The sequence below is a fragment of the Hippocampus comes genome, unplaced genomic scaffold, assembly GCF_001891065.2.
Source record: "Hippocampus comes isolate QL1 unplaced genomic scaffold, H_comes_QL1_v1.1 scaffold68, whole genome shotgun sequence".
In the NCBI taxonomy this organism is placed as follows: domain Eukaryota; kingdom Metazoa; phylum Chordata; class Actinopteri; order Syngnathiformes; family Syngnathidae; genus Hippocampus; species Hippocampus comes.
In genome coordinates this window covers 6,326,234-6,337,707 of record NW_017805625.1, presented here as the reverse complement: position 1 = coordinate 6,337,707, position 11,474 = coordinate 6,326,234, and the positions used below count along the sequence as shown (strand labels likewise).

Sequence of the window (11,474 nt, the reverse complement as noted above, 5' to 3'; positions counted from 1 at the left end):
GAAAAAAAAAAAGGATCATGTTAGTCCTATACGGCCCAAATGAACATTGTCTGTGGCTTCTTTACTTCTACTGATGCATATTGTGTATGCTTTCGTTCACAATATAAATGATATAGTCAATGAAAATACACCCCCTAATTTTGGAATTGAATAAATCGAATCATGCAGTACATTCAAAATTTGAAAACATTTGAGTCTCTGTGTTTTCCTCTTGGATGATTCAGCACCTTGAATGAAGGAAGAATGGCCACATTGAGAGAATTAAACAACACACCTGTTTAATAAGTGCAATGGTACAGTCTGTCTTCATCTCAATGTTTCGAGACTACCTGTAATGTGCTAGAACAACGTTATTAAGAAGAGAAAGGGGGGTGGCTCGGGATCGGGGTTAGGGAGAGATTAACCACATGGAGGATGGACAGTAAAGCTGCTGCGTAATCCGCACAGTCGATACAAAATCAGACCGGCAACAACTCACATACTTTGGACGACATGCTCGGTGTCAAGTGAGGACCGCAGAGTTGAGAATCTTCTGATTTTTGGATCTTTTTTTGGAGAAAGAGACCAGCAACTTCACAATTTTTAAAATATCTTCCTCCTCCTCCTCATCATCACAAAGGCCGAACCATGAAAAAAGAAAAGGTATGTTTTAATGTTGAACCACCAGTGATAACTTTATTAACCTTGTGACAAGATAGTTGTTAATCTATAACCGTTTTGGTGGAACATTTTCTAATCTGTTGTTTGTGTTAAAAAAAATAAAAATTTTGATCGCACATTATTTACATTGCTGGCTTCCCATAGGTGGAGGGCCTTCACATCCATTCTAATACGTGAAACTAACGTGGAAGTCGTTTGCGGGGTGTTGTGTCCTGACTTCCCCAAAAATAAACAGTCAAATAGTGACTTGGCATTGGAAAAATATTTGATTGTTGATTGTGTGGTACTGATTGTTAAAGTTTACCAACAACCGCCCCGGGGGGGGGGGGGGGGGGGGGGGGTGGCATCTTTTATCTCAATATGATACTGGCTTTGAACTAAGAGTTCAGAACATTCAGTATATAAAACAACACTGAAATGCATGGGTAAATGTGTACAGTCTATGTAATAGGATGAGGGCAAGTGTACATGTGATGTTCACAGTCAGGACAGCCGTGTGAGGGAAACCATAACTACGATGTGACCCGTGATTAAAATTAGTTCAACACCCTTTGTTCATTGCAATCGATCCCTTTTCCTGATTGTGTACACTATGTGACGATGAAAGTGATTCTAATGTCGTTTCTCAGCAGGTCAACACGGACAATGAACCACCATCATACCAGGAAGCAACCGCGGGTAAAATACTGTGTTTTATTCCACGCAGAAACAATCGTATTTTTATTTGTTTCAGGAAATAATGTATCAGCAGTATACTGTATGCGTCTTTAAATTGTTGATGAGGAAAGTGACATTTAGCGCTTGTTACTGTGAGCTACTGGTTACGATACGAAAAGACGTTTTCATGAATGACAATATCTGTCTGTGTCCAGGCTATGAGGAGATGCAGGCCCAGTTTTCTTGGGATGACCAGACCATTCGGCAGACCTTCATCAGGAAGGTAAACATTGTTTTATCAGCAATCGTAATGCTGTGTTTGATAACGATGAAGAAAGTAGGGTAATGTGACACGATCATGACACGTGATTTCCTTTGCAGGTCTACGCCATTCTCATGGTCCAGCTCTTAGTGACCGTGGCAATTGTTGCCCTCTTTACATTTTGGTAAGATCTCTTCAGTATGTTGATACAATAATGCGTACTGTGCACTCACTGACCTTTTTGTTAAGGACACCTGCACATATTTAATGAGATCCAGTATGAGAGCCGTGTAGCAAAACATAAAAATAAAATTGACTTGCGGCGTCCGGAGGGTGGAAAAAATTAGCCCCTGTCAAGACAATGAAACATAAATTTTCACTCGGGGCGGCAGTATCCATTATGTAACCCAGCAATCACGTGCTCATTATCAGAAGCTAACGCCGGCAAGTGCATTCAACAAAACTAATTGCAGCTCTGCTTACCATTTGGCTTTGACGTAGTGTGTCAGAGTATGTAGTCCGACCTTTGATTGAAAGTGGCAGAACTTCGTAGTTGAGTCACGAGTAGAGTAATTCAGTGTGATGGCATTTATTATGTAAATTAGCAAAACTGTGATGTCCCAGCCCAACATTAGGTCGCTCCTAATGAAGTGGCCAGTGATTGCCATGTTGTTGTTGTTGTATTTGAAGCACGCTGACTTTTTTCATTTGCCTTTGCAGCGCACCCGTAAGGTTCTTCATTCAGACTCATCCTAGCTTGTACATGGCGTCTTAGTGAGTACAAACACATTGTTGCCCCTCACCTTGTACTAAAGTGTCCCAGTTTCTTAATCACATCGTTTGACTTTTTTGGACAGTCTCATGTTCTTCGCCACTTATATCGCTCTGTCTTGCTGTGGAGACTTGAGGTAACTCTACTTTTCAATAGGAATTAAGTAAAAGAAAGACCCAAGTAATATTGAGCATCTGCGAATGAAAGTGTTTTTTTTTTCTCTCAACAGGAGGCAGGTTCCCTGGAACATCATTTTGTTAGTTCTCTTCGTGAGTATTCCTCATTGTGAAAGCAGCACTATTTTTTGTGTGTGTGTGTGTGTGTGTGTGTGTGTGTGTGTGTGTGTGTACCCAGCGTGAACTATTGCTTTTTCTCCTCGCACAGACTTTAAGCATGGCCTTCATGATGGGATTTGTGTCGAGGTGAGTTCATATTTGGGTCACACAGACACCAATTTTTCATTGCGCGCTCCGCTTTGTAGTAAGTCAGAAATATGCGACCAAGCTCCCTCTTTCTCCAGCTTTTACAACACCAAGTCGGTGGTGCTGTGTTTGGGAATCACCTCCCTTGTCTGCTTTTCTGTCACCGTCTTCAGCTTCCAAAGCAAGGTGAGGAAAATGCATACGGTACTGTGTATAGACAAATAGAGGTAGATAAATAGATTTTTTTAAACAAATGTTTGTTTTCATTGTGACGGTGACAATATCCATTTTAACATTGAATTATGTGTACAGAGTTTATTGCACATATAATCTAGCCATCCATTATTTGAACTGCTTTATCCTCACGGGTGTGCTGGAGCCTAACCCAGCTGATTTTGGGCATTAAGTGGGTTACACCCTGAACCGGTTGCCAGCCAATCGCAGGGCACACATAGAAAAGCAACCTTTCACACTCACAGTCACACCTACGGACAATTTAGAATGATCAATTTACCTACCGTGCATGTATTGGAATGTGGGTGGGAACCGGAGTACCCGAAGAAAACCCACGCAGGAACGGAGAGAACATGCAAACTCCACACAGGACGGCAGAGGTCCGGAATCAAACCATGTACCTCTGCACCACGAGGCAGTCGTAGTCTCCAGTTGTCTAAAGTGCTGCCTGAACAAATAACAATAACAATAATAATAATAATAATAACCCATGAAGGACTCATTGTTAAATTATGAATTATTTGGATGTGGTTCAAAGCATTTTTCTTGTTTTCCTCTTTTCAGGTTGACGTGACTTCCTGTCAGGGCGTCCTGTTTTCGTTGTGCATGGTCATGTTGCTGTGCGCCATCACCCTGTCTATCGTCGTCCCTTTTGGCTACGTACGTTCCTTTACGAGACCTTCCCATAACATGTCAAAAATAGAGGAGATTTCGGAAACATGATGCCGCCGTGTGTTAACCTGAAAGGATTAGCATCACAGATAATCTAGGCGAAGCGCTGCACTGTGTTACCTAAATTAGAAGCATGCTATCCTTCTTAACAGTGTTTTGTAATATCTACCTTGTCTTGCAGGTTCCCTGGTTACACGCCATTTATGCGGTCTTGGGAGCCATCCTCTTCACCCTGGTGAGAAGCACGTTAACTGTTTGAATTGGCCACACCCTCCTCCAAAACACAGCAATCCACATTTGGATCACCAAAGTTGACAGTCCTGAATTGTCTTTGTCAAAATGTTGGACAAACACTTAGTTACACAAGCAAAATCGTATGGCTTACCACCAAACAAATATGCCACAAAAAGGTACATACACTTAAAATAATGATGGCCTCATCTCAATTTACTCAGTTACTTACTCAGCGTGGGTGCATTTTGTTATTTGAATGGCAACAGGTGGATGCACAAGTTAACTGTATCTAGTGCCATCTGAAGGAAAGGCATTTAATTATTCTGCCCAGTCGAATACAGTAGTTTTCTGGTGTAGATAAATGAGCAAAGATACATTATTTGCAGTAAATAAATAAAGTTCTGACCATTTGGGAGAAACTGGATAATTTCCCGTGCGCACTTCTCACTGCTGCAGCACCGTGAATGTGAATCCCTGCAGCGGAGCACAGTCGTTCGCCAAGGCCCAACAGTGGGCCCTTTGCACATAATCTCCCACACCGAAACCGAACTTCAGCTCGACCTTTTCCTGTTTTGAGAAAATTATCCTTTTCGGGGTGTCAAATCCAGGTTGGGAGAGTAAACCCTGCCGCATTTTGTCTTTAGGCAAAGATGTGTCAACCCAAGAGAGTAGAAGCACCGGTGGCTTAAGACAAACTCTTGGCAGGGTTTACTTTTTGGACGCGGATTTGATACCTCCGTCAGATAGAAGGGTTTGCATTTTGGCCGTCCATTTAGATACATTTTGTTTTTTAAATCAAACTTTCCGTCTGTCCAATACAGTTCCTGGCATTCGACACTCAGATGCTACTTGGGAACAAACGGTTCAGCATCAGTCCAGAAGAATATGTCTTTGCCACGCTCAGCATCTACCTGGACATCATCTACCTGTTCAGCTTCCTGTTGCAGATCGTCGGAGGCGGTCGCGATTGAAGCGACTCCCGTAGCCACGCTTTAGGTATCTTCGCCGAACTCTTCTTCAAGCCAACGAGCATTTTGTAAACTGACAAAACCACATCAACTTTTTACTGTAGTTTTACCTTTGTACTCGTACGTATCAGCCTTGTGAGAATATGTGTGCACCAATATGTGATTTGTGACATACAGTAATAGATGACTCTAATACGTCTGCGGTTGGGCAGGATAAGGAATTACGGTAATCTGTGATGAGTTATCCTTTCATTCCAAAAGTACAAGTATGGCAGTGAGGACTCATGAATGTTATGCACATCTTGTTATTTTTGAGTCTTGAGTTATTGTAGCGTTCACGACCACTTACCTTATTCCGCGTGGCATCTTTTATACATGTTTTGACTTTACCGTGTTTTTCCATTCATGATGAGCAAGTGCATGTAGCAACATGCATAAATGTCAATGCCATCATAGTTGATGATGTGACGTATGTATTAAAAGTGAAATTTAGCATTTATTTTGAATAATATACGTTTGTGGCATATACTGTTTTTCTATTTAAATGTGATGTTGAGATAATTTAAAAAAGCCTCATAAATTCTCAATTCTCATTAGTGCATATTAAGACAAATTCTTGGCGAAAAAGTGAGATTCAGCCAATGCCGGTGCTCACACTTACACAAATGGACAGTTTTGAGTTTTCCGTGAACTGAGGCAGGACAGGGGTGCCCAAGGCCGGTCCTTGAGAGACCCTATCCAGCCTGTTTTAGATGTCTCCCTCCTCCCCCCACATCTGGTTGAAATGTTCAGTTCATCAGCAAGCTTTGCAGAAGCCTAATAATGGTCCTGAACATACAATCTCCACACAGGTCGGACAGAGCCAATAATCGAGGCCAGAACCTTTTGACTGTAGGGGAGACGTGCTTAGCATTTCACCACAATCTTGCCATTATTTCATTTTTACCTCCTAAAATAATGTTGAGTGTTATTTTAAAAAGTTTTTGCAATGGAGAGAAAAATAAAGATAAATGGTAGACCAATCATACATACACTGGTGTCTTAATGCAACGGAATCTCAGTAATTATTTGTGGTCTAAAGAAGAAAAATATGTCAGCTATGACGATTACATTGGCATTGGAATACGAGTTCAGAACATATTTAAGGAAATTGCGTCAAATGTTCTTGCCAAAATACATATTACATCTCACTCTCTTGGTAACTTGAACTTTCTGAAAGGTAGTAAAAAGAGTTTGTTTTGGGCCCTCTGTATGAGGTGCTGGACTTAGACGTGATAACAATTTAATGTCGACCATCCACAATGACTAATCATTGGAACAAAGATCTTTATTTAAAAAAAAAAAAGTACAACGGACATTTTAAAATTCAAAGACAAAACCAAGAATCTCTTCTTAAATCAATTACAAAAAAAAAAAATTACAATTTTAGAAACTCTGGCACAGGAAGACAACAGTAGCCAAGTGGCTTTGCAAAATAACCAAATATCAAAAGCTCTTTCCTCTAACAAAACTGTACAAAATGAGTTCTTGTATAAATAAAAAAAAAATGTTCACAAGCAGGGGGCGGGAGGCAACTGGTGCATTTTCAAAATCTTTGATTCAGTGTTTTTAAATTTTTGTTGTTGCAATGTTGCTTCCATTTTTCCATTTTAATATGTACTGTATACCAGTAATGATGGAAATTGTAGATTCCTCGATGTGATACCAAAACGAAAGATTTAGAAAATGCACACAGGGCAACAACCTACAACCTGTTGAGAAGTCCTGTTTTAGCAGCAAAACATTTTGAAGCTATGAAATAAGCCATCAGTCTCTTTAAGGATGACTTCTATCAAATTGTTTGTAAGTACAAAATAAGTGCATGGAGAGAAACTGTGGACCATTCATCAGAATAGAGTCTGACACAATTCAAAGTAACTTTTCATGATGCAGATTCCTTTTCCGGCATCGTACATAAACTGTAACGTTAGGTTTGCTTATAATTTGGTAAAAACGGTCAAATAAATAAACACTGCATTGTAACAAAGTAGTCATTTCATAGTTCCAAAATCCTTTTGTGTATGTGTGTGTGTGTGTTCATAGTGATGGCTAACACATTGAATATACCATTTCTCTCATATAGATATTTTCCATGACATACTCCTTCATGGCGCGATTGGTTCAGATGACGTGCTAGCGTCTGTGTGATCCGGACAGTTTATCAAACAAAGAATAAAAGTCATGAAAACACACCCACACAGGGGGGAAAAAAGGTGTCAACATAAAGGGAAAAACAAAAACTATGTACAAAATGTGCTCTCTCAAGCTGCACAAGGTGCTCCTCCTGGAAGCCTGCTAAGCCCACTATGTTTACTTGCACTGCAGCCTTCCTTCGCATGCTGTATATAAGCATGGGACTGTACTCCCCCCCTCCCCAATTACTTTCCAAGTGGAAACAAAACCACGTTGGATTCAGAGTGCATGAAAACGCCATTGCCCTCCTGAGTCATTCAGAATAAAAGCAGTTTGTCCGGCTCGCATCGCACGTCTTGCTGAGAGCAACATACGAACGTGAATGTATGGGTGACAACAACATCTTTGGTTGCACAAATGAACAACATATCACACAAAACATGTAAAAAAAAATAGAGAGAGTCAGCATGTTTTTTGGTGCCGCAGCCAAACCTGATGAACAGCTTAGCTCCGGCCAACCAAAATTATGGTTAACTCGATGTCTTTCCAACAAGTTGGTTACTGTCATATGTAGTGACATTCCTTGGAATTTGAGGCAGTTCACACAAAGAAAAGAACATTAAGGCTTTGCTAGAATTAGGATTTCCAGATGACTTTGTTTCACTCACTAATCAAAGATACGTATGCCCCTTTTCCACATGCTAATATTAGCTTTGCCTGGTGCCGCAGTAATGCACACTACTTGATGTACGACTCCACCAACTTCAACGTCCTGCAGCGATTGGTTCCCTCAGTTTCACTTTTGAATAAAAACAGCCACATGCTGTGAAGTAAAGAGAGAGCCTTGTGCTTCTTTGTTACTCGATTCGCATGTGTTTGTTGCGATTGATGTGTTTGAAGAGACTTTTTTTTTTTTTTTTTTGCAGTTTCACATGCAATATTTTGAGGTGGAATCCACCCCACCCGGCGGCAAGTCAAACCAAGCCTTTCCTATTAACCGTGCAGTGGAAAATGGGCATGAATACCCTCTTGAATGGCACTCTTACGGTCTAGTGATCAATCTTTGAAAAGCCAAGAGGTTTGCAGTTTGTAACGTGTGCGTGAACGAAAACTTGTGTGGATGCAATGGCTTGTCGTATGGTCAAAGCCTCATCTTGAACTACGACACTGATGCAGCGTCCGTATGAATGTTTCGAGTCAGCAAACAAAGTCAGGATTTGGTTTAGCTGTCCACTTGCAAAGGTTTTTAAAAAAAAAAAAAAAAAACTTTTTTCTTTCTTTTTTTAAACAAAAAGGCTCAACAGCACAACAAAAGGAACAGAGACCCCTGTGAATCAAAACACGAGAAACCGTGATGTTGAGCAAGAAAACGTCAAAACTAACACCTACAAACTAACATCGAATGCTATCTCTCTACAGCTAAAATGTCATCTACTTCGAAGATAAACAAAAAAATAAGGCAGGTTAGCTCAAAAGGTTTTCAAGTGACAGTCAAAAGGAAAAACTTACCAACAGGAAAAAAAAAAAAAAAAAAAACAACAACTAGACAATCAATGACTCGAAATCAGGTGACAACAGCAGCATTGAGAAAAGACCTACAGCTCCCTTTGCAACCAATCACTCGGAAATCTTCAATTGGAGTTCCCTCATGTTATCTCGAATGAACAACTGCGGTCATTTCACCGATGCACGTCCCCTCCTCGCGACAGGAGGACCAATTGAACGATGCTTTGAAGAGTTGCTTCAACAAAACCGCTTAAAACCACTTCTCAACATGGGCGTGAGGAGCGTGAACAGGCGTCATGCTGATCTACAGCCTGCGTGCACCACATACACAGAACACCGATCACATTAAAAACTCATAAAATCACCAGAAACGCTGTGGAATCCTAGTCCTGTGCCCTCAAAACAGACCGTTTTAACTATGATGTTCAGACGCTATCGTCCTGGGATTGTCTCCAGCTCCACAAATTGTAACGGGAATACAATGTAAATAAATGAGTAAAGCGTAAAGTGAACTTCATGTTGTTATTACTGTAAAATACCCTGCAACCATGAAGAAAAAAAAAAAGTCAAGCTTATTCGAGAGCAGTGATTCCCAACCAGGGTGCAATGAAAGGGGTGCCGCAGGAAAATATCATTCATTAATAATAACTATAACTTTGTTCATTTCTCTATGCTAGCGACAAATAGGGATAGAGCCGTCTATGTACATTATGCCAGTGACGTATTGTGATGACTTGACACCGAGTAAGTCCCTTTGTGAGTAAACAGAGATGAGATCCGCATCATTTCACGGTTCAGACTTGTTTTTAGCCAAAAAGAGAGTTGGAAAAGCCGCTCTGTTGTTAGCCCTTAGCCTGTTTCGCAAGCAATGACGCTAGCTAATTTGCTGCTGCTTTTGGTTCATATTTGCTGAAATCGTGACCCTCATTTGTGTTAAGATCATTTACACCAGACTATTTGCTACTTGTTTGTTTGAAGTAGAAAATTAACGTAGCCTTTGCCTGGTTAGCAACGGAGTTCGCGAGCAAGCCTTCTGCTGCTTTTGCGTTATATTTAGTTGCTGAAGTTGGGACCCTCAGCTATGCTAAGTTGTATTATGCCACACGATTTGCTATTTGTTTAAAGTGGAAAATGAACTGTTTATTTGCTTCTATACGAGTAGTCTGGCCATCAAGTGAGAAAAGACAACATGCTGCCTTGTTCTGAAAAAGGCCAAATTTGGCCTTGTCATGACATCAAAATCGAACATAAATTACAAATTGCAGTTGAAAAGCTGCCTTCATGAGTGAAAAAAAATCTATGCTTTTACAGTCTTTAGGAGTGTTCAAGGACTCTTCATGATTTGATTTTCCCCTTTGAAAGTAAAAGCGATATTTGGTCCCAAAATTTGCAAATACGTAGTAGCCTCTGGTCATACTCATGTTGGCGCACTTTGCAGTAGAGGGGAAGTGAGGTGAAAAGTGGCTCATTTTCAGCTTCCCCACTGCCAAAACAGTCTGGAGGGTGATAATTATTCTTGATGCTTGGGTTATTTTGACCACAACATGTCACGGACATTTTATGAAGACACCATCTGTTTAAATGTGTGTCCTTTAAGAGAATTAGTAATACGTTTGAAACAGAGGCACTGTGAGACTGTAGCACTAGGGTTACTAAAATCATAAATAATAAAACATTACTCATCTCACTTTGTATTACATTATTCATTTGTTTACATTGAATCCCATTAGTGAAAACAGGTAGCAGAAGGCTAGGGACAGAAGTGGTCGTCTGACTGTGAAAAGGGCCAATAGTACAATTCCTCAAAAAATGTCAGCTTATCACTCTGTGGCTTCTTTGTAGTCTTTAGAGACCCTACTATTAAATAATGTCTTTTTGTTTTTTTAATAAAGGTTGAAATGGTTTTAAAAATTCTGGGAAAAAAAAACCCTCAGAAAAAGAAGTCAAATATAAATAGAAATAATTGATTGTCTTTTGTTCATTCAGGCTTTAAAAATAGGAGTAACAAGTATAAATAAAATGTGTTTCTATCATTTGTGCATGACTAGAAATCTCTGCAGCAGTTAGAGGAAGAAGTAGCTTTAAACGGTTTGCCTCCCGCGATTCCAATGACGCGACATACAGCAAAAGTCTTTCTGTTCATTTTTTTTTTAAACCTGTACAAACTGTTGCCCCGCCGCTGCAAATAGAATGTCAAACAACAAACATCAGGAAATTAAAAGTTTGCATATTTTACAAAAAATTAAAAAATAAAAGACACATTGTGTTTTAACTCTTTTCCTTGAATCACTCTGAAACATCCAGAATGCAATTTCTTTTCTTTTTAAAATAAGAATTTGTTATATTACGTGCATAAAAATAACACTCTGTTTTTTTTTTCCTCGTCGCTAATTTTTCTCCTATTTTTTTTTTCCTCCAACATTTTATTATGTTCCTTGTTGCAGTTATCAAAATAGATCAGATCTTCTCTGGAGAAGATTATTACCTCCTTTGGTAGTTCAACTTGTGAGCAGAAACGTTCAATGTCGTAAGTGTTGTCTTGTTTCTTTAAAATGGAAAAAAACAAACAAACAAACAAAGAAACAAACACACACACACACACACACACACACACACACACACACACACACACACACACACACAAAACACAATTTCACTCTCTCTCGCATACATGTACACACGTTCCTTTTGTCATCCATGTTCAAGTCCGGATGCTTGGTAACGGTATAGAGCAGAGTCTTGTTTAGCTGAACCCTGATTGGTTGGATTCATCACATGGCCAAGGCCCCTACCCTCATGGCGCTGGAAGAAACCACAGAAACACAGAGAAATGGTACGATTAAATATTAATGCATAGTTTAGTAACTTGACATTTTGAACAAAGATTGGACCTTGAAATTGACCTCGTGGATCAC

General features: G+C 39.9%; 2 protein-coding genes across 3 annotated transcripts in view; one reads left to right on the top strand and one right to left on the bottom strand.

Annotated features, from left to right (window-relative positions):
• Positions 1-299: 299 nt before the first annotated feature.
• On the top strand, positions 300-6,298 carry faim2b (Fas apoptotic inhibitory molecule 2b). Its single transcript, XM_019881041.1, has 12 exons — positions 300-642; positions 1,290-1,338; positions 1,533-1,600; positions 1,699-1,763; positions 2,300-2,353; positions 2,437-2,487; positions 2,581-2,620; positions 2,736-2,773; positions 2,872-2,959; positions 3,572-3,667; positions 3,861-3,914; positions 4,735-6,298. The coding sequence occupies exons 1-12, from the start codon at positions 628-630 to the stop codon at positions 4,882-4,884; spliced, it is 768 nt and encodes a 255-aa protein (XP_019736600.1). The 5' UTR covers positions 300-627; the 3' UTR covers positions 4,885-6,298.
• Positions 6,299-6,528: 230 nt separating this feature from the next.
• Positions 6,529-11,474, bottom strand: part of LOC109522453 (RNA-binding motif, single-stranded-interacting protein 2-like) — a 34,134-nt gene continuing 29,188 nt past the window's right edge. For both annotated transcript variants that reach the window (XM_019881040.1, XM_019881039.1), the window contains exon 14: positions 6,529-11,361. The gene's annotated coding sequence lies outside the window, so the exon portion shown is untranslated. The remainder of the gene's footprint in view (positions 11,362-11,474) is intronic.